The following is a 27,130-nucleotide window of genomic DNA, read 5'->3' as shown; positions in this document are numbered from 1 at the left end:
CGCCTTCCATCCTTCAGTCAAAAAAATGTTCAAATGTGTGTGAAATCTTTTGGGAGTTGACTGCTAAGGTATCAGTCCCTAAGGTTACACACTACATAACCTACATTATCCTAAGGACAAACACACACACCCATGCCCGAGGGAGGACTCGAACCTTCGCCGGTCCCTCAGTCACCTACGCTGCTAATTTTAAATTTTTCCATAAGAATCATACACCACGCATAAATGAACGATGAACGAGTACCAATGAACGATTCCCAAAAATGAGCGATCACCAGTGAACTAGTTTCCAAGGATGAACGAGTTTGTCCATCTGTACTCCACATGGGATTGCAAAAAAATGGCTCTGAGCACTATGCAACTTAACTTCTAAGGTCACTAGTCCCCTAGAACTTAGAGCTACTTAAACCTAACTAACCTAAGGCCATCACACACATCCATGCCCGAGGCAGGTTTCGAACCTGCGACCGCAGCGGGCGCGCGGTTCCAGACCGAAGCGCCTAGAACCGCTCGGCCACACCGGCCGGCTCATGGGATTGCAATTTCGAATTATTGTAGGCTTTCCAAACCAGCAGAATAACTTGATTGCTCACTGAGTATCGCTCACTCCCGACTAGATAATTCAGGCATATTCGTGAGTACCTCCAGGGTCTGAGAAGACCGCTGCACGAAAATTGTAAGTCACATGAAAAGTGACACAGATCAGTGTACAGGGCATCTCATAAAGTTTCGATTCGTAGTACGCTCTTTTGCTCTGTTTAGAGTGCGCACTAGGCGCCAAGCATGTCACACTTTGTAGAAAATCGCCCGCTCGGTATGACCACATTGAACTAGTTCGCACATGCCGAGAGGCAACTCAATGAACACGTGACTTCGCAGGCTTTCCTGGTGTAATAACTCTTGAAAATCTCTTCGGGTCTTCTGCCGGATCCTTAAAGTTTATCTATTTATTTAATCGTATGGCTAGGGGCCCCCGTCGGGCAGGCCGTTCGCTGGGTGCCGGTCTTTCAATTTGACGCCACTCCGGCAACCTGCAGTCGATAAGGATGAAAGGATGACGATGAGGACAGCACGACACCCAGTACCTGGGCGGAGAAAATTCCCCGATCCAGCCGGGAATCGAACCCGGGCCCAGAGGATTGACAATACGTCACGCTGACCATTCAGCTACTGGGGGCGGACATCCTTAAAGTAACGTGATTCAATATTTCCGCGATCCAGCTGTCCACCATCTTCAGGAGAATGCTGCTGCTGCTGAGTCCCGCTGAACACTGATGCCAAGGCTGTCGTCCTATATATCCAGGTCTCCTTACCGTACGCCGTGCGTGCTCTGTCCTCGAAGACTGGGCTGGTGCCCCCCCCCCCCCCCCCAATAGAACACTGGCGGTAACGATATATCGCACTCAAAGACTATTTTCATACACTCGGGCTGGCCGCATCGAAGAACGCACTCCTAACTACGGCCTCCGCAGCCGGCGACCCATGTATGTGCCAATGTTAACACCACGACAACGGCAACTACGACTGAAATGGACACGTGACCTTCGGCACTGGACGTTGGCGACGTGGCAAGGTGTTGCAAGGTCTGATGAATCCCAATACCTTCTTCATCTTGCTGATGGGAGGACGCGAAGTCGTCGTCTTCCAGGGAAAAGCTCCTTGAAACCTATACTGTGGCAACTGGTGATGCCTCCATTATGCTCTGGGCAACATTCACGTGGGCGTGCATTGGTCCAGTGGAGCTCGTTGAAGGCGCCATGACGGCCAAGGAGTATCGTACACTGAATGCTGAGCATCCCTTCATGACAATCATGTTTCACGGCGGCAGTACCATTTTTTCAACAAGATAAAGCGTTATGTTACAAGGCCAGGACCGTGATGGAGTGGTTCAAGGAACATAGTGGCCACTTTCAGTTGATGTCTTCGGCCCCCAACTCACCAGATCTGAATTCGCTCGAACACATCTGGGATGCGATTTAAAGTGGCGCCAGAGCTCATCGCCCCATCCCCAGAATTTACTGGAGTTAGGTGACTTGCGTGTTCAGTGACCTACGAAGGCCTCATTGCTTCCGTGCCACGCCGCGTCGCCGCTGTTATCCGTGCCAAAGGTGCACCTGCCACCTATTAGTTAGGGAGTCATAAATTTCTGACTGATTAGTGTATTACTCCTGGCCTCCCCTTGGGCGCGTCCTCCAGTAGAGCTGGTTTGCATTATCTGGACGAAGAGGGACGGATTTGGTCCAATCTGGATATCATAGATCCGTCTTTCCTGCCAGGGTGGCAGGTGATTTCCAACACTTGGACGGAAGAGAATTTTGAAAAGTCCAGTCAGTAAGCAGCATTTTTTTAGAGGACCACTGTCATTGGAATCTGGGAGTGACCAATGACATTGCTTGCATTTTACTCCTAAGTTTGTTTAGATGAAAGTGTAGGACGCAAACGATGGATCCTGTGGGGAGCTGATGTTTGAAGAGTCACTTGCCCATTTCAGTCGTAGTAGCCATTGTCGTGGTGTTAACACTGGCACATCCATGGGTCGTCAGCTGCGGAGGCCGTAGTTAGGATGTTCGGTGCACTATGTGTTCAGGCATAGTTGTACTCCGTCCAGCATTAAGTCTCATGTTAGTACCGCCACAGTTTCGTCGAGCTGTTTGGAGCTCCTGATATGGAGGAATCTGCTCCATACGTTCACAAGTGTAGGACGCAAGCGATGGATCCTGTGGGGAGTTGATGTTTTAAGAGTGGGCATACATACGGTTGTTCATAAGTACCTGTGTGCTTTCAGAAGACCACAGTAGCTAAACTACAAGACATACAGAAAATCACTAGCATCAGTGGATAAAACATCTCTCCAAGTTTTTAACCCATATTACAGGTGCTCAATATGAACATCGTTTGTAATGCAGCGAATGTCAATAGTTGCGTGCGATTCATCCCAGTCGCTGCTACTGTCCGGGAAGGTGCAGCATCAGCAGACCGCTTTGGGGAGTTGTTCATTGGGTTGCAAGCCTCTTAGGGTTTGGTGCCGGCTACTGAAATCAACGTAATACAATATGTCGGCTGCGGAGGCCGTAGTTAAGAGTGTTCGGTGCACTATCTGTTCACGCATACTTGTACTCTGTCCAGCATTAAGACTGATCTTAGTCCTGCCACAGTTTGCCACTTGTCCTGTTTTACCAGCCTACCCAGCTTAGGCTGTCCGACATTTCTAGAGAGAGGTGACCGCCCAATACCACCACGTCTGAGCGTGGGTACACCTTGGTTTTGCCACGTGCTGAAGACACTCACCGCAGCAGGTCGGATTGTAGCCTATCGCGATTGCGGTTTATCGTATCGCGACATTGCTGCTCGCGTTGGTCGAAATCCAATGACTGTTACCAGAATATGGAATCGGTGGGTTCAGCAGGGTAATACGGAACGGCGTGCTGGATCCCAACGGCCTCGTATCACTAGCAGTCGAGATGACAGGCATCTTATCCGCATGGCTGTAACGGATCGTGCAGCCGCGTCTCGATCCCTGAGCCAACAGATGGGGACGTTTGCAAGACGACAACCATCTGCACGAACAGTTTGACGAAGTTTGCAGCAGAATAGTCTATCAGCTCGGAGACCATGGCTGCGGTTACCCTTGATACTGCATCACAGACAGGAGCGCCTGCGATGGTGTACTCAACGACGAACCTGGGTGCACGAATGGCAAAACGTAATTTTTTCGGATGAATCCAGGTTCTGTTTACAGCATCATGATGGTCGCATCCGCGTTTGGCGACATCGCGGTGAACACACATTGGAAGCGTGTACTCGTCATCGCCATACTGGCGTATCACCCGGCGTGATGGTATAGGGTGCCATTGGTTACACGTCTCGGTCACCTCTTGTTCGCATTGACGGCTCTTTGAACAGTGGACGTTACATTTCAGCTGTGTTACGACCCGTGGCTCTACCCATCATTCGATCCCTGCGAAACCCTAGTTTTCAGCAGGATAATGCACGACTGCATGTTGCAGGTCCTGTACGGGCCTTTCAGGCTACAGAAAATGTTCGACTGCTCCCCTGGCCAGCAGCACATTCTCCAGATCTCTCGCCAATTGAAAACGTCTGGTCAATGGTGGCCGAGCAACAGGCTCGTCACAATACACCAGTCACTACTCTTGAGGAACTGTGGTATCGTGTTCAAGCTGCATGGGCAGCTGTACCTGTACACGCCCACTCGTATCAAGGCCGTTATTACGGCTCAAGGTTGTTGTTCTGGGTACTGATTTCTCAGGATCTATGCACCCAAATTGCGTGAAATATAATCACATGTCAGTTCTAGTATAATATATTTGTCCAATGAATATCCGTTTATCATCTCCATTTTTTCTTGGTGTAGCAATTTTAATGCCCATGCAGCTTCAACACCATACGACAGTTCCGCAAGAGTAGTGACTGGCGTATTGTGAAGAGCCAGTTGCTCGGTCACCATTGACCAGACGTTTTCAATTGGTGAGAGATCTGGAGAATGTGCTGCTGGCCAGGGCATCAGTCGAACATTTTCTGTATCCACAAAGGCCCGTACAGGACCTGAAACATGCGGTCGTGCATTATTCTGCTGAAATGTAGAGTTTCGCAGGGATCGAATAAAGGGTAGAGCCACGGGTCGTAACACATCTGAAACGTAACGTCCACTGTTCAATGCGCCGTCAATGCGAACAAGAGGTGACCCAGACGTGTAACCAGTGGCACACAATAGCATCACGCCGGGTGATACGCCAGTATGGCGATGACGAATACACGCTTCCAATGTGCGTTCACCGCGATGTCGCCAAACACGGATGCGACCATCATGACGCTGTAAACAGAACCTGGATTCATCCGAAAACTGACGTTTTGCCATTCGTGCACCGAGGTTGGTCGTTGAGTACACCATCACAGGCGCTCCTGTCTGTGATGCAGCGTCAAGGGTAACCGCAGCCACGGTCTCCGAGCTGATAGTCCATGCTGCTGAAAACGTCGTCGAACTGTTCGTGCAGATGGTTGTCGTCTTGCAAACGTCCCCGTATGTTGACTCAGGGATCGAGATTTGGCTACACGATCCGTTACAGCAGTGCGGATAAGATGCCTGTCATCTCGACCGCTAGTGATACGAGGCCGTTAGGATCCAGCACGGCGTTCCGTATTACCCTCCTGAACCCACCGATTCCGTATTCTGCTAACGGTCATTGGATCTAGACGAACACGAGCAGCAATGTCGCGATGCGATAAACCGCAATCGCGATAGCCCACAATCCGACCTATATCAAAGTCGGAAACGTGATGGTACGCATTTCTCCTACTTGCACGAGGCATCACAACAACGTTTCACCAGGCAACGCCGGTCAACTGCTGTTTGTGTATGAGAAATCGGTTGGAAACTTTCCTCGTGTCAGCACGTTGTAGGTGTCGCCACCGGCGCCAACCTTGCGTGAATGCTCTGAAAAGCTAATCATTTGCGTATCACAGCATCTTCTTCATGTCGGTTAAATTTCGCGTCTGTAGCACGTCATCTTCGGGGTGTGGCAATTTTAATGGCCAGCAGTGTGCTACTCACGATGAGCAGGAGGCAGCGGTTCTCGCGCCACACCCCGCAGCAGCCGAGGAAGGCGACTGCCAGGGTCACGGCTCCGGCCACCACCAGCACCCAGGCGGCGACCACGTACGTGGCGGAGCTCAGCAGCGAGATGTACGTCTGCTTGTCCACCAGCGTCCACACGCCCACGGCGAACACCGCAGCGCCGGCCAGCTGCAACACAACACATTCGTTTCACTTAGACTCGTCCAGGACATGTGGAGTTGGACGGAGTTAGCAACTTTACCAACGAATTTTTCAAACTACACAATTTTCTGATTCTGTTATGTTTCAATTCTTGCAAGAACCATCTAACCCCCACAGACACACACTAAAACAACAAATACATGACATTTATAGTACATCTAGTCACACACAATAATACACTGAAGCGCCAAAGAAGCTGGTATAGAGACATGTAAACAGGCAGAATACGGCTCTGCGGTCGGCAACGCCTATGTTAGACAAGTGTCTGGCGCATTAGTTGGATCTGTTACTGCTAAAATTAGAAGGAAGGTCAGCGTTGGCCGTAATTTTGATGATTTATTAACTACTAAATCGATTTTCGATCACATAATGTTCATCTTCAGTGCTTTAGCGTACAAATTAAAGTTCGTAGGCACTCGTGTCTAGTTATGACCGGTAACAGAAGCTATGAAACTGTTGTGATCGTTTCGTAGCTTCTATTACTGCTAATAACTAGACACCAGTGCCCATCCTTCTGGCGTACACTAAAATTTTCCCACAAAATTTCATTGGTGTCTACTTCAGGTTTTAACTAGTTTTCTGTACCTAGTACGAGGTGAGCCTTTTGAGGGTGCTTCAAACTCTGGCCCTTGGTTGTAAATGCTTCAGCACTTAAGCACAGGCAGTCCGGGACGTAGGGAGACAGCGTTTAAATCATGAATGACAGATACTGGCCTTCAATGACTGCCGTAGGAGAATATTGTCGAAAGATCTTACGCAAAACCTAAAAAAATTCTGGTCATATGTAAAGGCTGTTAGTGGCACTGAAGTTAAGTGTCCAGTCATTCACGGACGAGATACGAACTCAAATAGAGGATAGGAAAGGAAAAGCAGAAATGCTTAATTCTCTGTTTAAATGTTCCTTTACAAAGGAAAACACAGGAGAATTGACCCAGTTTACTTCTTGTGGCAGTCAAAGGTTAGCGAAATTATGGGAGGTTGTAATTAAAGTGTAGCTACTGCAGAAGTCCAGAGTGGGCAGTAATTTTCCTATGGCAGCGAAAGATGGTAAATATTCTAATGCGTTAAAGTCGATCCGATTTACGCTGAAAAACATTAATCCCAATTTTGCCCATCAGGTGCAAATTTGTCGCTGCCAGTGGAAGAAGGGGGGAAAAAAAAAAAAAGAAACCGACGTACAGAAATGTTGTTTTACAGAGATGTTTCCGTACGTACTGATTAGGAATGAGACGGACGTGGGCAGAAAAGGTCAAACAAGTGAGACAGTCTGCTTAAACAGTTTGTTCAAAATGAGCACTGGGGGCCAGCCTATGTGGCCGAGCGGTTCTAGGCGCTTCAGTTCGAAACCGCGCTGCTGCTACGGTCGCAGGTTCGAATCCTGCCTCGGGCATGGACGTGTGTGATGTCCTTAGGTTAGTTAGGTTTAAGTAGTTCTAAGTCTAGGGAACTGATGACCTCAGATGTTAAGTCCCATAGTGCTTAGAGCCATTTTTTTGAGCCTGGGGACGCTGACGAGATACTGTACCCGTAAAACTAAGTGAACAACTGTCGCTCGTAGCAATTTCGGTAAAATTTGAGCAATGTGTTGCCATACATTGGCCTTCAGATCAGGTAAAGACCGAACGAGACCCGAGCAAATGCGTTCTTTTAGATACCCCCATAGTCAAAAGTCACATAGATCCAGATCAGGCGATCCTGCAGGTCGTGCATCTGGAAAACCTCTGGAGATAACACGTTCGTGGAAAGATGGGTTAAATAGACATTCCACTGAGCGAGCGGCATGTGGTGTTGCCGTGTCTTGCACGAAAACAGTGCTTCCCAAACAGTTGCGACCTCTCAAAGCAGGAATAACGTGCTGTCAAGGACGTCTCGGTAACGTGCAGACGTCCCAGTATACCTGACAGGCCCTCTGGATGTATTACGAGTTGCATTCAATTTCTAAGGCCTCCGATTTTTTTTCTCCGGACTGGAAAGAGATAGAAACATGCGCATTGTTATAAAATGAGGCCGCGTTCATTGTCAATACCTCCCAGAGATGGCAGCACCGTATGGCAGATGGAATCTTACCGCCAGCGGCGAGAACGAGAACTGTTTTAAATACTTAAAATGGCGACGTTTTCCTTACTTGAACAGCGTGCAATCATTCGTTTTCTGAATTTGCGTGGTGTGAAACCAACTGAAATTCATCGGCAGTTGAAGGAGACATGTGCTGATGGAGTTATGGATGTGTCGAAAGTGCGTTCGTGGGTGCGACAGTTTAATGAAGGCAGAACATCGTGTGACAACAAACCGAAACAACCTCGGGCTCGCACAAGCCGGTCTGATGACAGGATCGAAAAAGTGGAGAGAATTGTTTTGGGGTATCGCCGAATGACTGTTGAACAGATCGCCTCCAGAGTTGGTATTTCTGTGGGTTCTGTGCACACAATACTGCATGACGACCTGAAAATGCGAAAAGTGTCATCCAGGTGGGTGCCACGAATGCTGACGGACGACCACACGGCTACCCGTGTGGCATGTTGCCGAGCAATGTTGACGCGCAACGACAGCACGAATGGGACTTTCTTTTCGTCGGTTGTGACAATGGATGAGACATGGATGCCATTTTTCAATTCAGAAACAAAGCGCCAGTCAGCTCAATGGAAGCACACAGATTCACCACCAACAAAAAACTTTCGGGTAACTGCCTGTGCTGAAAAAATGATGGTGTCCATGTTCTGGGACAGCGAGGGCGTAATCCTTACCCATTGCGTTACAAAGGGCACTACGGTAACAGGTGCATCCTACGAAAATGTTTTGAAGAACAAATTCCTTCCTGCACTGCAACAAAAACGTCCGGGAAGGGCTGCGTTTGTGCTGTTTCACCGAGACAACGCACCCGCACATCGAGCTAACGTCACGCAACAGTTTCTTCGTGATAAGAACTTCGAAGTGATTCCTCATGCTCCCTACTGACCTGACCTGGCTCCTAGTGACTTTTGGCTTTTTCCAACAATGAAAGACACTCTCCGTGGCCGCACATTCACCAGCCGTGGTGCTATTGCCTCAGCGATTTTCCAGTGGTCAAAACAGACTCCTAAAGAAGCCTTCGCTGCTGCCATGGAATAATGGCGTCAGCGTTGTGAAAAATGTGTACGTCTGCAGAGCGATTACGTCGAGACGTAACGCCAGTTTCATCGATTTCGGGTGAGTAGTTAATTAGAAAAAAAAATCGGAGGCCTTAGAATTTGAATGCACCTCGTATTTTCACAGAAGAGCGAACCGAGAATAAAGGTGCTTGTGAATCCACGCCACACAGTCACATACGGCGAGTGGAATGGATCTCTGCGCACAATGCGCGAGTTAACAGTACCCCAAATATGGCCGTCCTGTCTATTCGCTGAACCCTGTAGTGTAAAATGTGCCTCGTCACTCCGTAGAATTTTGCCCAGCCACATGTCGTCATCTTCGATCCATCCCAGCAACCAAGGCGCAAATTCAGAACGTTGCTGCAGAGCATTAATTCTCGGTTGCTGCACCGTCTGGACACCAATGTAAAATAGACCACAAAGTAAAGGTTTCTTTAAATTACCGCTACCAGTCACAAACTTTGTCAACTATTGTATTACTTATACCTCATCTTGAGGCTAAATGCCATTACAAAAGCCGGCTCTGTGGCCGTGCGGTTCTAGGCGCTACAGTCTGGAACCGCGTGACTGCTACGGTCGCAGGTTCGAATCCTGCCTCGGGCATGGATGTGTGATGTCCTTAGGTTAGTTAGGTTTAAGTAGTTCTAAGTTCTAGGGGACTGATGACCACAGATGTTAAGTCCCATAGTGCTCAGAGACATTTTTTTGAGCCATTACAAAAACAACTTTACAATAAGGCCATACTGATGTTACATAGTCTTTTCGTAAATGCTATGGTTATCCTGTGGAAGAAGAGAAAACTTAGTAAGGGGTGCTGTTACTTTGGAAGCTGGACTGATGTTGGCAGAAAATGTTTTGTAACGGTCACTCACATTTTTCTTCTGGCGTGGCAGTCTCGTTGTGAGGCGCTGGGGGGCCTCCATTTCCGTGGCTCTCCCCAGCCCATCACCTCTTACTAAGTTTTCTCTTCTTCCACAAGATGACCACAGCGTTTACGAAAAGATTATGTAACATCAGTATGGCCTTATTGTAAAATTGTTTTTGTAATGCCATTTAGGCTGAAGATGAGATATTACCTCGAAACATGTCGCTAAATAAATAAGTAATTCAACAGTTGACAAAGTTTGTGACTGGTAGCGGTAATTTAAAAAAAAACCTTTACATATTTCTTGAGACAGTCACGGTCGAAAAATAGTCAAAATGGCTTCAAATTCTTTTAGACCACAAAGCTTTCCGTACTGTTGACCATGAGATGGTCAATTCTCGTGACGCTGCACGAGCAGCAGCACGTGCTGCATGGACAGTTCCAGCAAAAGCAACCTCGTCAATAACATCCACAGTGGTGCGACGCCTTCCTGCTCCTGGAGCCACAAAAAGCTCACCAGTGTTTTCGAGTTTCATTGCATCTTCTTTAAACCATTTAATGACAGCAGGCCACTTCGCAGACCTTTCAGTCGGCAATCCTTTCTCAAGGCAGCACTATAATTTCTGATGTTCACATAAAATACACTCCTGGAAATGGAAAAAAGAACACATTGACACCGGTGTGTCAGACCCACCATACTTGCTCCGGACACTGCGAGAGGGCTGTACAAGCAATGATCACACGCACGGCACAGCGGACACACCAGGAACCGCGGTGTTGGCCGTCGAATGGCGCTAGCTGCGCAGCATTTGTGCACCGCCGCCGTCAGTGTCAGCCAGTTTGCCGTGGCATACGGAGCTCCGTCGCAGTCTTTAACACTGGTAGCATGCCGCGACAGCGTGGGCGTGAACCGTATGTGCAGTTGACGGACTTTGAGCGAGGGCGTGTAGTGGGCATGCGGGAGGCCGGGTGGACGTACCGCCGAATTGCTCAACACGTGGGGCGTGAGGTCTCCACAGTACATCGATGTTGTCGCCAGTGGTCGGCGGAAGGTGCACGTGCCCGTCGACCTGGGACCGGACCGCAGCGACGCACGGATGCACGCCAAGACCGTAGGATCCTACGCAGTGCCGTAGGGGACCGCACCGCCACTTCCCAGCAAATTAGGGACACTGTTGCTCCTGGGGTATCGGCGAGGACCATTCGCAACCGTCTCCATGAAGCTGGGCTACGGTCCCGCACACCGTTAGGCCGTCTTCCGCTCACGCCCCAACATCGTGCAGCCCGCCTCCAGTGGTGTCGCGACAGGCGTGAATGGAGGGACGAATGGAGACGTGCCGTCTTCAGCGATGAGAGTCGCTTCTGCCTTGGTGCCAATGATGGTCGTATGCGTGTTTGGCGCCGTGCAGGTGAGCGCCACAATCAGGACTGCATACGACCGAGGCACACAGGGCCAACACCCGGCATCATGGTGTGGGGAGCGATCTCCTACACTGGCCGTACACCACTGGTGATCGTCGAGGGGACACTGAATAGTGCACGGTACATCCAAACCGTCATCGAACCCATCGTTCTACCATTCCTAGACCGGCAAGGGAACTTGCTGTTCCAACAGGACAATGCACGTCCGCATGTATCCCGTGCCACCCAACGTGCTCTAGAAGGTGTAAGTCAACTACCCTGGCCAGCAAGATCTCCGGATCTGTCCCCCATTGAGCATGTTTGGGACTGGATGAAGCGTCGTCTCACGCGATCTGCACGTCCAGCACGAACGCTGGTCCAACTGAGGCGCCAGGTGGAAATGGCATGGCAAGCCGTTCCACAGGACTACATCCAGCGTCTCTACGATCGTCTCCATGGGAGAATAGCAGCCTGCATTGCTGCGAAAGGTGGATATACACTGTACTAGTGCCGACATTGTGCATGCTCTGTTGCCTGTGTCTATGTGCCTGTTGTTCTGTCAGTGTGATCATGTGATGTATCTGACCCCAGGAATGTGTCAATAAAGTTTCCCCTTCCTGGGACAATGAATTCACGGTGTTCTTATTTCAATTTCCAGGAGTGTAGTTTCAATAACAGCGCATGGGCTGACGGCTTGTCAAATTACAGCCTGGGTTTCACACCGTCGCACCTGAAGGGCCACAAATGTAACTAACATTTTTTTCAGCGAAAGTCGGTTCCGCAGTGACGCATTAGCATATCTACCGAGTTTTGCTGCCATATGATAATTACAGCTCACAGTGGGCCTCTGTGGAAAAAAAAGCTTTGCGTACCTTAATTATAAGCACCCGGTCACTGGCGTTCAGAAGCAGCTGAAACTGTTAAAATTGAACGAACCCCAGGACCCTATGGAATCACTATCAAATTCTACGAGGTTAGGTCAAGTATTATCCGCAATTTAGTTATATTTTTTTTACTTTGATAGTACTGTCGTTGATGACGCATGCTTAGTTTATTTGTTGCGATTTTCTTCTGTGGAAGAAATACAGCAACTGGGATTAACGGAAGACTACAGGGATAGGGAGGAAGTCCGATTGTTTTTTCGCGTGTGTGCTGCAGTGGCACATCTTCCACTTAACACTGTCGATGAAACGTGGATTTTAATAATGGAACAAATGCCCAGCGGAGAGAAGATCACAGCATTTGTAGACTATATGGTTGATCAGTGGATGGAAAATCCTAATATACCTATTGAAATGTGGAATGTTTTTAACCAACGACACAGAACGGCGAATGCTGTCGAAGGTTGGCATAGAAAACTGAACTCCTCAATAAATCAGAAACATCCAAATGTGTACTTTCTGATTCAAAAGCGGAAGGAGGAGGCAGTGAATGCTGTTTTTGAAATTAAAAAAGATTCCATTGGCCTACATCTTCAAAAAAGAAAGAAAAGGTACATAGATCTTGACAAAAGACTAAAAGACATTTTGAAAACGTATGAAGATTCTGGAGATAAATTACGGTTGATAAAAAAAAGTTATCAGTTTGCTACTGTAATGTTGAACAACAACAATAACAATAAAATTAACAAAAAATAAACAATAACAAAAACAACAAAAATAAACACCACCACCAACAACAAAAATAACAAAAAATAAATAAAATAAAAAAATGGAAAAAATTCAAACATACGTATGTACTACGTGCATAGCCAGTCCTAAGCCTGGATAAAATGTGAAGGGATGTTCTTATTTTCATGTCAGTCGGAAAGTTCGCGGTTACGATATTTATTTGTAGTCGGAAACACGAGCATCACCACGGAGGGGGGTCTACAGATTCGAAAAGTTGGATGATAAACAATTTCCCGTGATGTTCTGTGTGAAAATTCTGGGATTTGCTGTGGGCCTTAAAAATATTGTTGTTTCAAAACGGTATGTGTAAATACAGCACACATTTTACCAGCATCAATAATTTTGCAAAGTTAGCTTGCCGATTCTGGAGTTTCGTCACATATGTCATACGAAATTAATTAGTTGTATTTGGCGTATCTGATTCACAAAAGTACGCTTTTAACGGTATTTCTAAAGTTCTAATACAAAATCTGGTATTTACTGAATTTTTAACTCAACAAAAGTGAAATTTTACTTGGTACATTTCTGGTCACTCGTCCTGTGAAGCTTCCAGAATTTTTGGTGAGGAAGGCGGAATGAGGACTCAGACAGCTGGTTGCCCACTTTTCTGTCAGAGTCTTTTAAACACGATCATATTTGCCTTTATTGTGCTCCAACAGGAGCATTTTTCAGCCGATTATTATGTAGTTGATTTTATAAAGATGAAATTCCAAATAGATGAACTTTGGTGGAGTCATCTATATTAAGTAACGAATTTTATCATCTGTAGACATCAAGAACAACATTGTAGTTATCGAGACTTCATACACCGCATCTAACCATAGGAAAATATTTTGTAATTTCTTTCAGATGAACACGCCCACTGTCGCGTAAATCTTTATCTAATTAGTAACTGTAAACCCGGCGTTTCCCGGATATTTATTCATCCCAGTTTTATGTCAGTTCATCCCCTCTTCCCTCATCTCTCTTGTCCATTTAGTCCTATCTCGTCTCTCTATCCACCTCCTCCTTCCGCCCATCCGTCTCTCTTTCCATCTCCTCCATCTGCCCCCCCCCCCTCTCATAACACTTCCTCCTCCTCTCCATCCTTCTCTCCTTCTCCATCCATCTTCCCGTCTCTGTCCACCTCCTCCTCCGCTTTTTCTAATAGTACATCAAATTCACAATAACACAACTAATTTATGTATTTATTACAGTGTTCAATTAGTCATTCACCACCTTCCCCCTTTCTCTGTTTACCTGCTGCCCCCTGTCTCTTTTAATCTGCTTCTCTCACTTCTCTGGATGCATCTCCTCCCCCCTCCACGCCCCCATCACGTTCTACTCTATCCGTATATCTCCTCCTCCGCCTCCGTCATGCCATCTCCTCTTTCCCCGTCTATGAAGAAATACGTATATCTGCCAACTTTCATGCTGATTGACGAAACGATGTTGAATTTATTTAAAGGTACGCCAACCCTCCGTCATCCAGCATATGTTGGCTTCTATAAATGCCTTCACCACGAAAACATACATACAAGCGCCAGCTCCCAAGGTGATCAGTCAAACGGTGTGTAATTCTGTTGTAAGGTACCCTCCGCCATACACCGTATGAAATTTCGCGTAGACAGTGAGATTCCCGTTGTTTTGAAGATCAAATGTACAAAATTTCATCAAGATCGGAGCAACACTGTGGTTTTTGTTGAAATCCGTAAGTAAAGTACCCTCCACCATGCACTGAACGAAGTTTTATGTAGACAGTGACCTTCCTCTTGGTTTGGGAAATAGGGATTCATTTTTACACAACCCGCTCCCTCTATGCCGACTTAGTTGCGATACATAAACAATAGATTCGAACAACAGAAATCATGTAATGATTTCTGTCGTATAAGGGGCAACATAGCTATTAAATAATAGCAACGAGATTACGAGAGCAGTCACTTTCAGTGTTGCGCAGAATAACGTTATACCTTGTAAATTATAACGACACAGAATGAAGATGATAACCAATGTGTGACTTCCTTCTGTTTGCGTTTGAAACCCTTGGAGAAATCCTGTGTGTTGAGGAGGGTGGGAGGGGGCAGCAAGGGGAGCCTCGATTTTTTAGTTAGGAGGTGATAACTGGAGCTTCTGCAACGCTGAATAGTCACCTAGAGCCGTGGTCTTCGTCGGCTGCCTCGGAGGAGGCGGCGGCGGCGGTGGTGATTAGAGGGGGCCTGCGAGCTGAGACAGTGACACACGGGCCTGGTCTTCCCGGGAGCGGCGCGGACACCCATGCGAGGTGATTTGTCTGCGGCGGTCGGCCAGGTACGGGGGGGCACAAAGGTGCGGGCCCGGCGCCGCCCACCCCTACCTGGGCCAGCCGCCAGGGCTGTCCACAGTGCGCCCGAATTCCAGTGCAGCCAGTTCCTCAAAAACCTGACACCTACAGGGACTACCTACCGCAGCTGTGGCGCTACAATTACCCACACGTAACAAGTAGCACGAGCTGGGAAATACACGTAAGAGCCAAAGAACCTGGTACACCTGCCTAAGAGCGACCGTGAGAGCACGCAGAAGTGCCCCATACGACATAGCATTGACTCGACTAATGTCTGAAGTAGTGCTGGAGGGAACTGACTCAATGAATCCTTCAGGACTGTCCATAAATTCGTAAGAGCACGAGTGGTAACAGTACTTTGCAAGGCATGCTCAGTAATGTTCATGCCTGGGGAGTTTGATGGCCAGCTGAAGAGTTTAAACTCAGAATGTTACTGGAGCCACTCTAGCAATTCTGGACGTGTGGAGTGTCGCACAGTCCTGCTGGAATTGCCCAAGTCTGTCGGAATGGACAATCGACATGAATGGATGCGTGTGATCAGACAGGATGCCTGCGTACGTGTCACCTGCCAGAGTCGTATCTAGACGTATCAGGGGTCCCATATCACTCCAACTGCACACGCCCCACACCGTTACAGAGCCTCCACCAGCTTGAACAGTCCCCTGCTGACATGTAGAGCCCATGGATTCATGAGGTTGTCTCCGTATCCTCATACCTCCATTTGCTCGATACAATTTGAAGCGGGACTCGTACGACCAGGCAACATGTTTGCATTCATCAACGGTCCAATTTGGTATTGACGGGCTCAGGTTCGAATCCTGCCTCGGGCATCTATGTGTGTGATATCCTTAGGTTAGTTAGGTTTAAGAAGTTCTAGGGTATCAAATAGATTATATAATGGTAAAACAGAGATTTAGGAACCAGGTTTTAGATTGTAAGACATTTCCAGGTGCAGATGTGGACTATGACCACAATCTATTGGTTATGAACTGCAGATTAAAACTGATGAAACTGCAAAAAGGTGGGAATATAAGGAGATGGGACCTGGATAAACTGACAAAACCAGAGGTTGTACAGAGTTTCAGGGAGAGCATAAGGGAACAATTGACAGGAATGGGATAAAGAAATACAGTAGAAGAAGAATGGGTAGCTTTGAGGGATGAAATAGTGAAGGCAGCAGAGGATCAAATATGTAAAAAGACGAGGGCTAGTACAAATCCTTGGGTAACAGAAGAGATACTGAATTTAATTGATGAAAGAAGAGAACATAAAAATGCAGTAAATGAAGCACGCAAAAAGGAATAAAAAGGTCTCAAAAATGATATCGACAGGAAGTGCAAAATGGCTAAGCAGGGATGGCTAGAGGACAAATGTAAGGATGTAAAGGCTTATCTCACTACGGGTAAGATAGATACTGCCTACAGGAAAATTCAAGAGACCTTTGGAGAAAGGAGAACCACTTGCATGAATATCAACAGCACAGACGGAAACCCAGTACTAAGCAACGAAGGGAAAGCAGACAGGTGGAAGGAGTATATAGAGGATCTACACAAGGGCGATGTTCTTGACGACAATATTATACAAAGGGAAGAGAATGTGGATGAAAATGAAACGGAAGATATGATACTGCGTGAAGAGTTTGACAGAGCACTGAAAGACCTGAGTCGAAACAAGGCCCCGGGAGAGCCAGGCCTAACGAAAATCTACCATTTAGTGAGCAAGATGTATGAGACAGGCGAAATACCATCAGACTTCAAGAAGAATATAATAATTCCAATCCCAAAGAAAGCAGGTGTAGACAGATGTGAAAATTACCGAACTATTAGTTTAATAAGCCACGGCTGCAAAATACTAACACGAATTCTTTACAGACGAATGGAGAAACTGGTAGAAGCCGACCTCGGGGAAGATCAGTTTGGATTCCGTAGAAATGTTGGAACACATGAGGCAATACTGACCCTACCACTTATCTTAGAAAATAGACTAAGGAAAGACAAACCTACGTTTCTAGCATTTGTAGACTTAGAGAAAGCTTTGACAATGTTGAGTGGAATACTCTGTTTCAAATTCTGAAGGTGCCAGGGAGCGAAAGGCTATTTACAATTTGTACACAAACCAGATGGCAGTTATAAGAGTCGATGGTCATGAAAGGGAAGCCGTGGTTGGGAAGGGACTGAGACAGGGTTGTAGCCTATCCGCGATGTTATTCAATCTGTATATTGAGCAAACAGTAAAGGAAACAAAAGAAAAATACGGAGTAGGTATTAAAATCCTTGGAGAAGAAATAAAAACTTTGAGGTTCGCCGATGACATTGTAATTCTGTCAGAGACAGCAAAAGAGCAGTTGAACGGAATGGACAGTGTCTTGAAAGGAGGACATAAGATGAACATCAAGAAAAGCAAAACGAGGATAATGGAATGTAGTCGAGTTAACTTGGGTGATGCTGAGGGAATTAGATTAGGAAATGAGACACTTAAAGCAGTAAAGTAGTTTAGGTATTTGGGGAGCAAAATAACTGATGATGGTCGAAGTAGAGGAGATATAAAATGTAGACTGGCAATGGCAAGGAAAGCGTTTCTGAAGAAGAGAAATTTGTTAACATCGAGTATAGATTTAAGTGTCAGGAATTCGTATCTGCAAGTATTTGTATGGAGTGTAGCCATATATGGAACTGAAACGTGGACGATAAATAGTTTAGGCAAGAAGAGAATAGAAGCTTTCGAAATGTGGTGCTACAGAAGAACGCTGAAGATTAGATGGGTAGATCGCATATCTAATGAGAAGGTACTAAATAGAACTGGAGAGAAGAGAAATTTGTGGCACAACTTGACTAGAAGAAGGGATCGGTTGGTAGGGCAAATTCTGAGGCATCAAGGGATCAGCAATTTAGTATTGGAGGGCAGCGTGAAGGGTAAAAATCGTAGAGGGACACCAAGGGATGAGTACACTAAACTGGTTCAGAAGGATGTAGGTTGCAGTAGGTACTGGGAGATGAAGAAGTTTGCACAGGATAGAGTAGCATGGAGAGCTGCATCAAACCAGTCTCTGGACTGGAGACCACAACAACAACAACTACTACTACTACTATAACAACTACTAGCACGCGCTGGGAAATACACTTAAAGAGTCAAAGAAACTGGTACACCTGCCTAATATCATATAGAGCGACCGCAAGCACGCAGAAGTGCCGCAATACGACATAGCGTGGACTCGACTAATGTCTGAAGTAGTGCTGGAGGGAACTGATATAATTAATCCGTCAGGACTTCCATAAAGCCGTATGAATTCGAGGGGGAACAGCACGTTGCAAGGCATGCTCAATAATGGTCACGCCTGAGGAGCTGAAGTGTTTAAACTCAGAAGAATGTTACTGGAACCACTCTGTAGCGATTCTGGACGTGTGGAATGTCGCATAGTTCTGCTGAATTGCTCAAGCCTGTCGGAATAAGGCCGGCCGGAGTGGCCGAGCGGTTGTAGGCGCTTCAGTCTGGAACCGCGCGACCGCTTCGGTCGCAGGTTCGAATTCTGCCTAAGGGATGTATGTGTGTGATGTCCTTACGTGAGTTATGTTTAAGTAGTTCTAAGTTCTAGGGGACTGATGACCTCAGCAGTTGAGTCCCATAGTGCTCAGAGCCATTTGAACCACTTTTTTGAGACTCGTCCAACCAGGCAACATGTTTCCAGTCATCAACAGTCCAACGTCGGTGTTGACGGGCCCAGGCGAGGCGTAAAGCTTTGTGTCATGCAGTCATCAAGGGTACACGAGTGGGACTTCAGCTCCGAAACTCCATATCGGTGATGTTTTGTTGGATTGTTCGTACGCTGACGCTTGTTGATGCCCCAGCATTGAAATCTGCAGCAGTTTGCGGAAGAGTTGCACTTCTGTCACGTTGAACGATTCTCTTCAGTCGTCGTTGGCCCCGTTCTTGCAGAATCTTTTTCCGGCCGCAGCGATGTCGGAGATTTGATGTTTTGTCAGGACCTAAGGTTCGCACTTTCAATAACCCAACAGAAAAAAGTTAGGGAAGGTGCCATTGTTAACACAATCTAAGACAAAAACAAAAGAAAAAGAAACGACGCACAGCGAAGGAATTATAAGAATGGGAAGGAAATGGGCAGAAGTTATGTTCATGTACAGAGAAACAAATGACTACAATTTCAGAAAAATGGACGATTGATTCAAGACAACCGGAAAGGGCTTTACGAACTGAGAAGGTCAATAATGCACTGGTCCATCTCTGGCCCATATGCAAGCAGTTGACAGATGGTCGAGCGGTTGCTCATAAGCCACAAGTCACGCCGGTAAATGCCAAACGACACCCCTCTTGCAGTGCGGGGTAGCCGCGCCGTCTAAAGCGACATGTCAGGGTCCGCATGCCCCCCCTCCCCCCCCCCCCCCCTCCGTCAGAATTTCGAGTGCTGCCTCGGTTTGTGTTGCCCTTAGCGTAAGTTAGTTAAAGTTAGATTGAGTAGTGCGTAAGCTTGGGGACCGATGACCTCAGCAGTTTGGTCCCATAAAACCTTACCACAAATTTCCAAATTTTTTGCCTCGCTTGGCGTGGAGTGACGAATCACGGTACACAATGTGGCGATGCAATGGCAGGGTGTGGGTATGGCGAATGCCAGGTGAAGGTCATCTGCCTGCTTGCATAGTGTAAACAATAAAATTCGGAGGCGGTGGTGTTATGGTGTGGTCGTGTTTTTCAGAGGGGGCTTGCACCCCTTATTGTTTTGCGTGGCACTACCACAGCACAGACCTACATTAATGTTTTAAGCACCTTCTTGCTTCCCACTGTCGAAGAGCAATTCGGAATGCCGATTGCATCTATTAAAACGACCGAGCACCTGTTCATAGTTTACGGCCTGTGGCGGAGTGGTTACACGACAATAACATCCCTGTAATGGAGTGGCGTGCACAGAGTCCTGACCTGAAGGCTACAGAACATCTTTAAGATGTTTTGGAACGCCGACTTCGTGCCAGGCCTCACCTACCGACATCGAATGGCTCTGAGCACTATGAGACTTAACATCTATGCTCATCAGTCCCCTATAACTTAGAACTACTTAAACCTAACTAACCTAAGGACAGCACACAACACCCAGTCATCACGAGGCAGAGAAAATCCCTGACCCCGCCGGGAATCGAACCCGGGCGTGGGAAGCGAGAACGCTACCGCACGACCACGAGCTGCGGACTCCTACCGACATCGATACCTCTCCTGAGTGCAGCACTCCGTGAAGAATGGGCCGCCATTCCCCAAGAAAACTTCCAGCATCTGATTCAACGTATGCCTGCGAGAGTGGAAGCTGTCATCAAGGCTAAGGGTGGGCCAACACCATACTGAGTTCCAGCATTACCGATGGAGGGCGCCACAAACTTTTAAGTCATTCTCAGCCAGGTGTCCGGATACTTTTGATCACATAGTGTAGATAACTTTGTGAATCACGATATTAAAAAAAACGAACGGTGTGTACAGACATAAATGTTATTCGGTTGTCCTAAACTATTCGCCCAGCACAAAACAAGGGGAGTAAAAGTGCTGTATTAAAAACTAGCTGATTTCGTGCGACTAGTCATCGTCATAATACATATCCTGGCAGTGGGCGTGAACTTTGTCTTTAACAAACGTTTGCATCAGTCAACAAAATGCTGGCATGGATTTTCCTGCCGGCCGCTGTGGCCGAGCGGTTCTAGGCGCTTCAGTCTGGAACCGCGCAACCGCTACGGTCGCAGGTTGTAATCCTGGGCGCGGGATTAGCCGAGCGGTCTAGGGCGCTACAGTCATGGACTGTGCGGCTGGTCCAGGCGGAGGTTCGAGTCCTCCCTCGGGCATGTGTGTGTGTGTTTGTCCTTAGGATAATTTAGGTTAAGTAGTGTGTAAGCTTAGGGACTGATGACCTTAGCAGTTAAGTCCCATAAGATTTCACACATAATTGAACATTTCTTTAATCCTGCCTCGGGCATGGATGTGTGTGCTGTCCTTAGGTTAGTTAGATTTAAGTAGTTCTAAGTTATAGGGGACTGATGACCTTAGAGCCATTTTAACCATTTTTTAATTTTTTTTTTATTTTGCTCGAGAAGACGTTTTCTAGACCACTGAACGCGATTACCAGTGCCAAGGTGTTTAACTTGGACGGACAGGATTAATTTCAATATTAGTAATATTGACACTGTACAGGAAGCCGTGTTCAAATGAGTAAATACTTGAAACTGAATGATCTAGGCAATATTCTGCACGCAAGTTAAACCTGACAAGAGTGTGCAGCAGGATGACTTCTGGTATTTACATAGACATGCTGGAATAGAAGTTGATCAGATATATGATTAAATTGGTGACAGCCTAATCATTCACGAAGATAATGTTATCATTTGCGTGTCGGTTGAGGAGAAGGAGAAAAGCGGGGGGGGGGGGGGGGAGTTGCAGCATAAAGGAACTGCACTTTTGAGATGGTCACGTTTTTAGTCAAAAATGGTTCAAATGGCTCTGAGCACTATGGCACTTAACTTCTGAGGTTATCAGTCCCCTAGAACTTAGAACTACTTAAACCTAACTAATCTAAGGACATCATACACATCCATGCCCGAGGCAGGATTCGAACCTGCGACCGTAGCGGTCGCGCGGTTCCAGACTGTAGCGCCTAGAACCGCTCGGTCACTCCGGCCGGTCGTTTTTAGTCATTAGAGAACTTTGGGAAGGGGAAAGGGGGCGAAAACTGTTCAAATGTGTGTGAAATCTTATGGGACTTTACTGCTAAGATCACGAGTCCCTAAGCTTATACACTACTTAACCTACATTATCCTAAGCACAAACACACACAGCCATGTCCGAGGGAGGACTCGAACCTCCGCTGCGACCAGCCGCACTGTCCATGACTGCAGCGCCTTAAAGGTACGTTGTCCAAGACGCGACGCACACTAGCGACTGCGACGGGTCGCTACGTGACGTCAGAAGTTGCCTGCTAGCGCATGCGCAGTTCGAGTTTGGGATGCGACGCGCGACTGTTGCGGCAGCTGTCGCAGCACTGCACCAGTGAGCAGTGTTGCGACGGAAGTCGGACGACACAAAGACGTAGGGCTGCCAGAAAGATGTCGAGCCAGTCAAGGAAAACTGAAATGAGACACTCACAGGATGTGATGCTCTGTGAGCTGGTCTCGCAACATCCTTGCCTTTACGATTTGAAGAACCCTAAATATAGAGACACTATGTTCAGAGACAGAATTTGGGAAGAAATTGGTGCACAGTTGAAACTGGCAGGTGAGTGAAATATATAATATTTTCCCATTAATGCAAATTTTTCAGGCCTGTTATGAAAATCAGTATAATCCATGCACATGTAGAATTAGAATGATGAAAATGAACTTGAAGGTCAATTTTCGCATTACTCTTTTTTGTGACGATAAAAATTGAAAACGGCAAGTACATTATAAAATGAACAATGTAAAGTACAACGAGAAAGTTACATTTTACAATACCTTCACTTTGAAAGTAAACGGTAGAATGGTGTCTTGATGATACCTTCTAATTGTGAAAAACCACCACCAGATTGTTGTACAGCTTTCTGTAATCAATAGATGTTCGTTTTTGAGGAAGGCGTTTCTCAACAGAGTGCGCAAACAGTATGCTGCAATAAGTAATTTGTCACATTCACTTCAATTCATTGGTAGAAGATGGTGCTCAAAAAACTTGTGCCAAAAGTGCACTACTGTTTTACAAGGCCCTTCTGGTCTGACACAGTTCACAATTGAAATTCGTCTTTTGTAAATCCTGGAGTCATCTTTTGGGTGCAGCTTGGCAAGATTAAATGTTCATGTCATCCATAACGATGTATGCTGTCAGATTATAAGAATATGGAAGTTCATTTGGATGGGAATAAAGAGTCAGTCGGCATGAAAGTTGCCTTAGCTTGTTCCAAAAATTTCTGCATGGGAGAAACTGACAAGTATAATTTGGGGAAATTTTGTGAACAAGCACGGACATTATTTCTTCCACATTTCTGCCAGTGTATACTGTAGACGTTCAGAATGAAAATTCTAGAGATGTTTAAGGTGTAACCGTATCTTGTTGTCAAGAACTTGAAACAATGCAATGACGCTATCGTGTGCTTATTGTTAATAAACTTATCTTTCATTGGAATTTTAGGTGAAATGTGCAAAAACAGGTGGAGGAATATTCGGGACTCGTATCAGAGAAATAAACGAGAAAGAAAGCTTGGAACAGGTTCAGATGCCTCAGCAAAACCAAGATAATGGGTTCTGCTTGATCACTTGGCTTTAAAAAACCTACATTTCGTGGCATTTTAAATGAAATTGTCAAGAGCATATGGAGAAATATTAGTAACTCATACCGGAGAAATATATGACATAAAATGGTTTCATTAGGTCCAAATGTGTCAGCGAAACAAAACAAATGCATTCTCTATCGTGTGATGACCACACGATTCTCGTTGCGCGTCGACAGAACTGGCGGCTAGTCGCGACGCTCCCGGAGATATATGTGCCCAAATCTCGGAAACGGAGATCGATATCATTCTGATCTCAACTTTAAAAATAATTTCGATATGTTAGCTTCTTTTCATCGGCAACGATGTATGACCTAACGTGAACCATACGTAAAGTAGCCAGCGACCACATTTTTCACTGTACACAATTCAAATTTTATGCAGTAGGTCGCTTGTAAATTAAGTATCGGAATAACTGTGACGAATATCGGAAAAATAGACACCTCATTATCAAGCTGTGATGTGAAACTGTAAGATACGCAAACATCAATTTTTTGTGCCTTTTACTTTCCTCACAATTGATAGAGAAGTCATATACAGCGAAAAAAACACGCAAAACCGGAAGAGATACTTTTCAATTTTTTAAAGTAAAAGGAGAATCTGTATCGAAAAACTAACTCTGGGAGCCGATGTAACTTTGTTGCATTAACATGCAGTATTTTTTACAGCAAGAAAATCGGAATTCTTATTTTTCTTATGTATTTGAATCCGCCGCCGCCGACCGGAGCTTGGGAAACAGCGACGACTCCTGTCGCGTTGCGGCCGTGTCGCCGTCTGCCAGGGTGGGAAAAGAGGAGGGGGCAGCGTCGCAGTCGCAGCCAACTGTCGCGTCTTGCACAACGTAACTTTTTAGACCGCTCGGCTAATCCCGCGCGGGCGGAGGGGGGCGATGAAACACAGTGGAAAACAATTGTATAGTTAAACTGTGGTGTGTAACATTTAGTTTTAATTTTTGTACAATGCAGTAAGATCTTTATACTCATTTCCAGCCATAAAACGGTGTTTCTTCCATTCCGTCTCATACAGAGATCTGACTAAAGAGAATGTCGTACGTCTTCTACTATATTCCTAGGTTCTTTGTGTAATATTTGCCACATCTGTGAACAAGTAAATATGTTGACTGCACTATATAATGTATGACCCTCCATTTCACCTTTTCGTCATGCACAAAGAAATCCAGAAATCCAACTAATCATGTGTAGTGACACGAAAAAACTATGGCTCACGTTCAACAGTTTTGTCGCGCATTATTTTTCAGTCACAGATTTCACACAACAGTCAATTTTCGACAATAATAAAAAGAAAACACTGACTGGGAAGAAACACCATAAACGTATAGATCGGAAATTTATTACGATCCATTATTAAGATACACGCGTTCTCCATGTTTTCGTACGGAGTCACGGTTATTCCTCAAACAGTTTTGTAATATTTAAAATCACTGTATCTAATACTGTGGTGGGAAACACTACGATTAATGAGAATATGAGGTGATTTCTCACAGAAACTTAACAATTTCTGTTCTGAGTTACCGTACTTTTTAATTATTGATTTATTAAGCTTTGTAGACATGTGAAGCAGGGAACCGCAGACATTATTTGTAAAATGTTTTTCACGTATACCGCAATTAGAGCTAAGTCATTCCATTTTAAATAATCTGTGGGATTACATGTATGCAACTCACTTTTGTAGTCATGATAGTAATTTCTCTTCGTAACAGATCGCTGGTGTATTTATCTATTATCTATGAAATAACCATTTGTTTCCTGTGATATTTACATCTCTACAAAAAAAAAAGTGTGTTCGAATGAGTTCCTACAGCACGAGATGTTGTAAGTAAGTGCCATCATAGTTTTAGCTGTCGACTTGCTTAATTTTTAAATATTGTACTTAGTGCCTTATTTTAGTTTACAGTAAAATAAAAGACGGAATATAAAATGCACATCTTACTTGGTAAAACTGCTCACGTCACCCGCCTAGAACGAATGTGTAAAATTGCAAGCACGTGACAATTTCGGAACGTGTCACATTTAGCACAAAAATTCAGTAATTGAATAGCGACTGGTAACAGCAATCGTCATTCTTTATGAGAATGCAACCATATTAAGATCTAAAAACACAGTGCTTAGAATTACAACATTGAGATTTCATTCAATCCATTGTTGCAGTCTTGAACACCTTACTGATTTTTCACAGCATACAAAGGCTTGACATTCCTTGAGCTGATTGCAAGTTCCAGTCTCTAAGAAAAGTCTTCGAGTAGTTCCCGATCGGAATTTTGGCTCTGGCGAAGTGTAGCTGCGTATTGCCAGTAAAAATGGAAATTACAAATTTCCGCCATCCATATCATTGATTCTGAATGGCGCAGAAGGATTTGAAAGTAACACTCTTTTGTCATCAATGTTACCTGTTTTAAGAAACCATGAAGCGTGCACTTTTTTGATTGCAGGTGATACATTTTTATAACAGTTCGTAGCTTAAGTTCTCTGCTAAATGCTCGCTCTATACGTCTCATGGAATGTCGTTTTCCCCTGCCTGCGAGAGGAGGGCAATCTTCAGGCTCGCTACGTGGCACAAGAACGTTTCATTAGCAAGCGTTGACGCCCCGAACGAACGAACACATAATAGAAAGGGTGATGAGTAAAACACGCATTATCACGATAAAGTTACTATTTGATAAAACTCATTACAATCGCAGCTACTATATGCGAACAATAATTTCACGGGGACAGCTGAAAGTGGGGGAATCGATAAAAGTCGATTGGTACTGACTTGTTCGGTTGAGTACCGATCTGCCAACGATACTGTTAGCAGCAGCATTGTTTAGTAGTATTTTGTTTGTGTAACAAGCAATAAGACTTCAGTGTTGACTGTACAAAACATTTAAGAGCTCATTTCACCAGTGCAACACTTCTGCTTACTAAGGCACACAGGTGCCAGTTTGTTTTATACGCTGCTTGTCCTGCATAACTAATTTAAGTGCGCAGCCAAGATCGCGTGTGTAGTTTTCATAAAAGAAAGAAGAAAGTTGGAACATCCGGTGCCACAACTGTCATTTTAGGGCGGTGTGATATCAGCTTGGTATACGCGCTCTTTTGAACGAAAGTGAGAATGCCTCTACGTTCAGCAAGAGGCAGAACAGAAGCACAAATTGTGTACATTGAATCCAGTACAATATGCTTTTAGCATTTTCGGTCCGCCCTGGTAGCTGAGTGGTCAGCGTGACAGACTGTCAATCCTAAGGGCCCGGGTTCGATTTCCGGCTGGGTCGGAGATTTTCTCCGCTCAGGGACTGGGTGTTGTGTTGTCCTAATCATCATCATTTCATCCCCATCGACGCGCAGGTCGCCGAAGTGGCGTCAAATCGAAAGACCTGCACCAGGCGAACGGTCTACCCGACGGGAGGCCCTAGCCACACGACATTTCCATTTATATCCCAGACAGACGTTAGCAAGATCAGTGCTGTATGGCTGCGTTAATAATTCAGCCTACTGTATCTTTCCTTTTTAACTTATTTTTGTATTGGATTTTAGTCAGACCACGTAGCTAACCCATTCGTACCTGTATTTCTTTTCACACATCACGTTTTAAGGTTAAATTTCGTTATAAACGTATGTATGCGCTTTACTTTTAATGTGATTGGCAGCCGGCATATCTATGTTCCAAGAGGTAACCAAGGATCTGAGCTAGGG

General features: G+C 45.8%; 1 protein-coding gene across 1 annotated transcript in view; it reads right to left on the bottom strand.

The window, feature by feature from the left end:
* Positions 1 to 27,130, bottom strand: part of LOC124789690 (CD151 antigen-like) — a 131,494-nt gene that overhangs the window by 33,503 nt on the left and 70,861 nt on the right. The window contains exon 3 of the mRNA XM_047257129.1: positions 5,570 to 5,761. Coding sequence (XP_047113085.1) covers positions 5,570 to 5,761 — 192 coding nt within the window. The remainder of the gene's footprint in view (positions 1 to 5,569; positions 5,762 to 27,130) is intronic.

Source organism: Schistocerca piceifrons, chromosome 3 (assembly GCF_021461385.2).
Source record: "Schistocerca piceifrons isolate TAMUIC-IGC-003096 chromosome 3, iqSchPice1.1, whole genome shotgun sequence".
Lineage (NCBI taxonomy): Eukaryota > Metazoa > Arthropoda > Insecta > Orthoptera > Acrididae > Schistocerca > Schistocerca piceifrons.
Note: the sequence above shows the minus strand (reverse complement) of the source record. Positions and strands in the feature narration are given on the sequence as shown.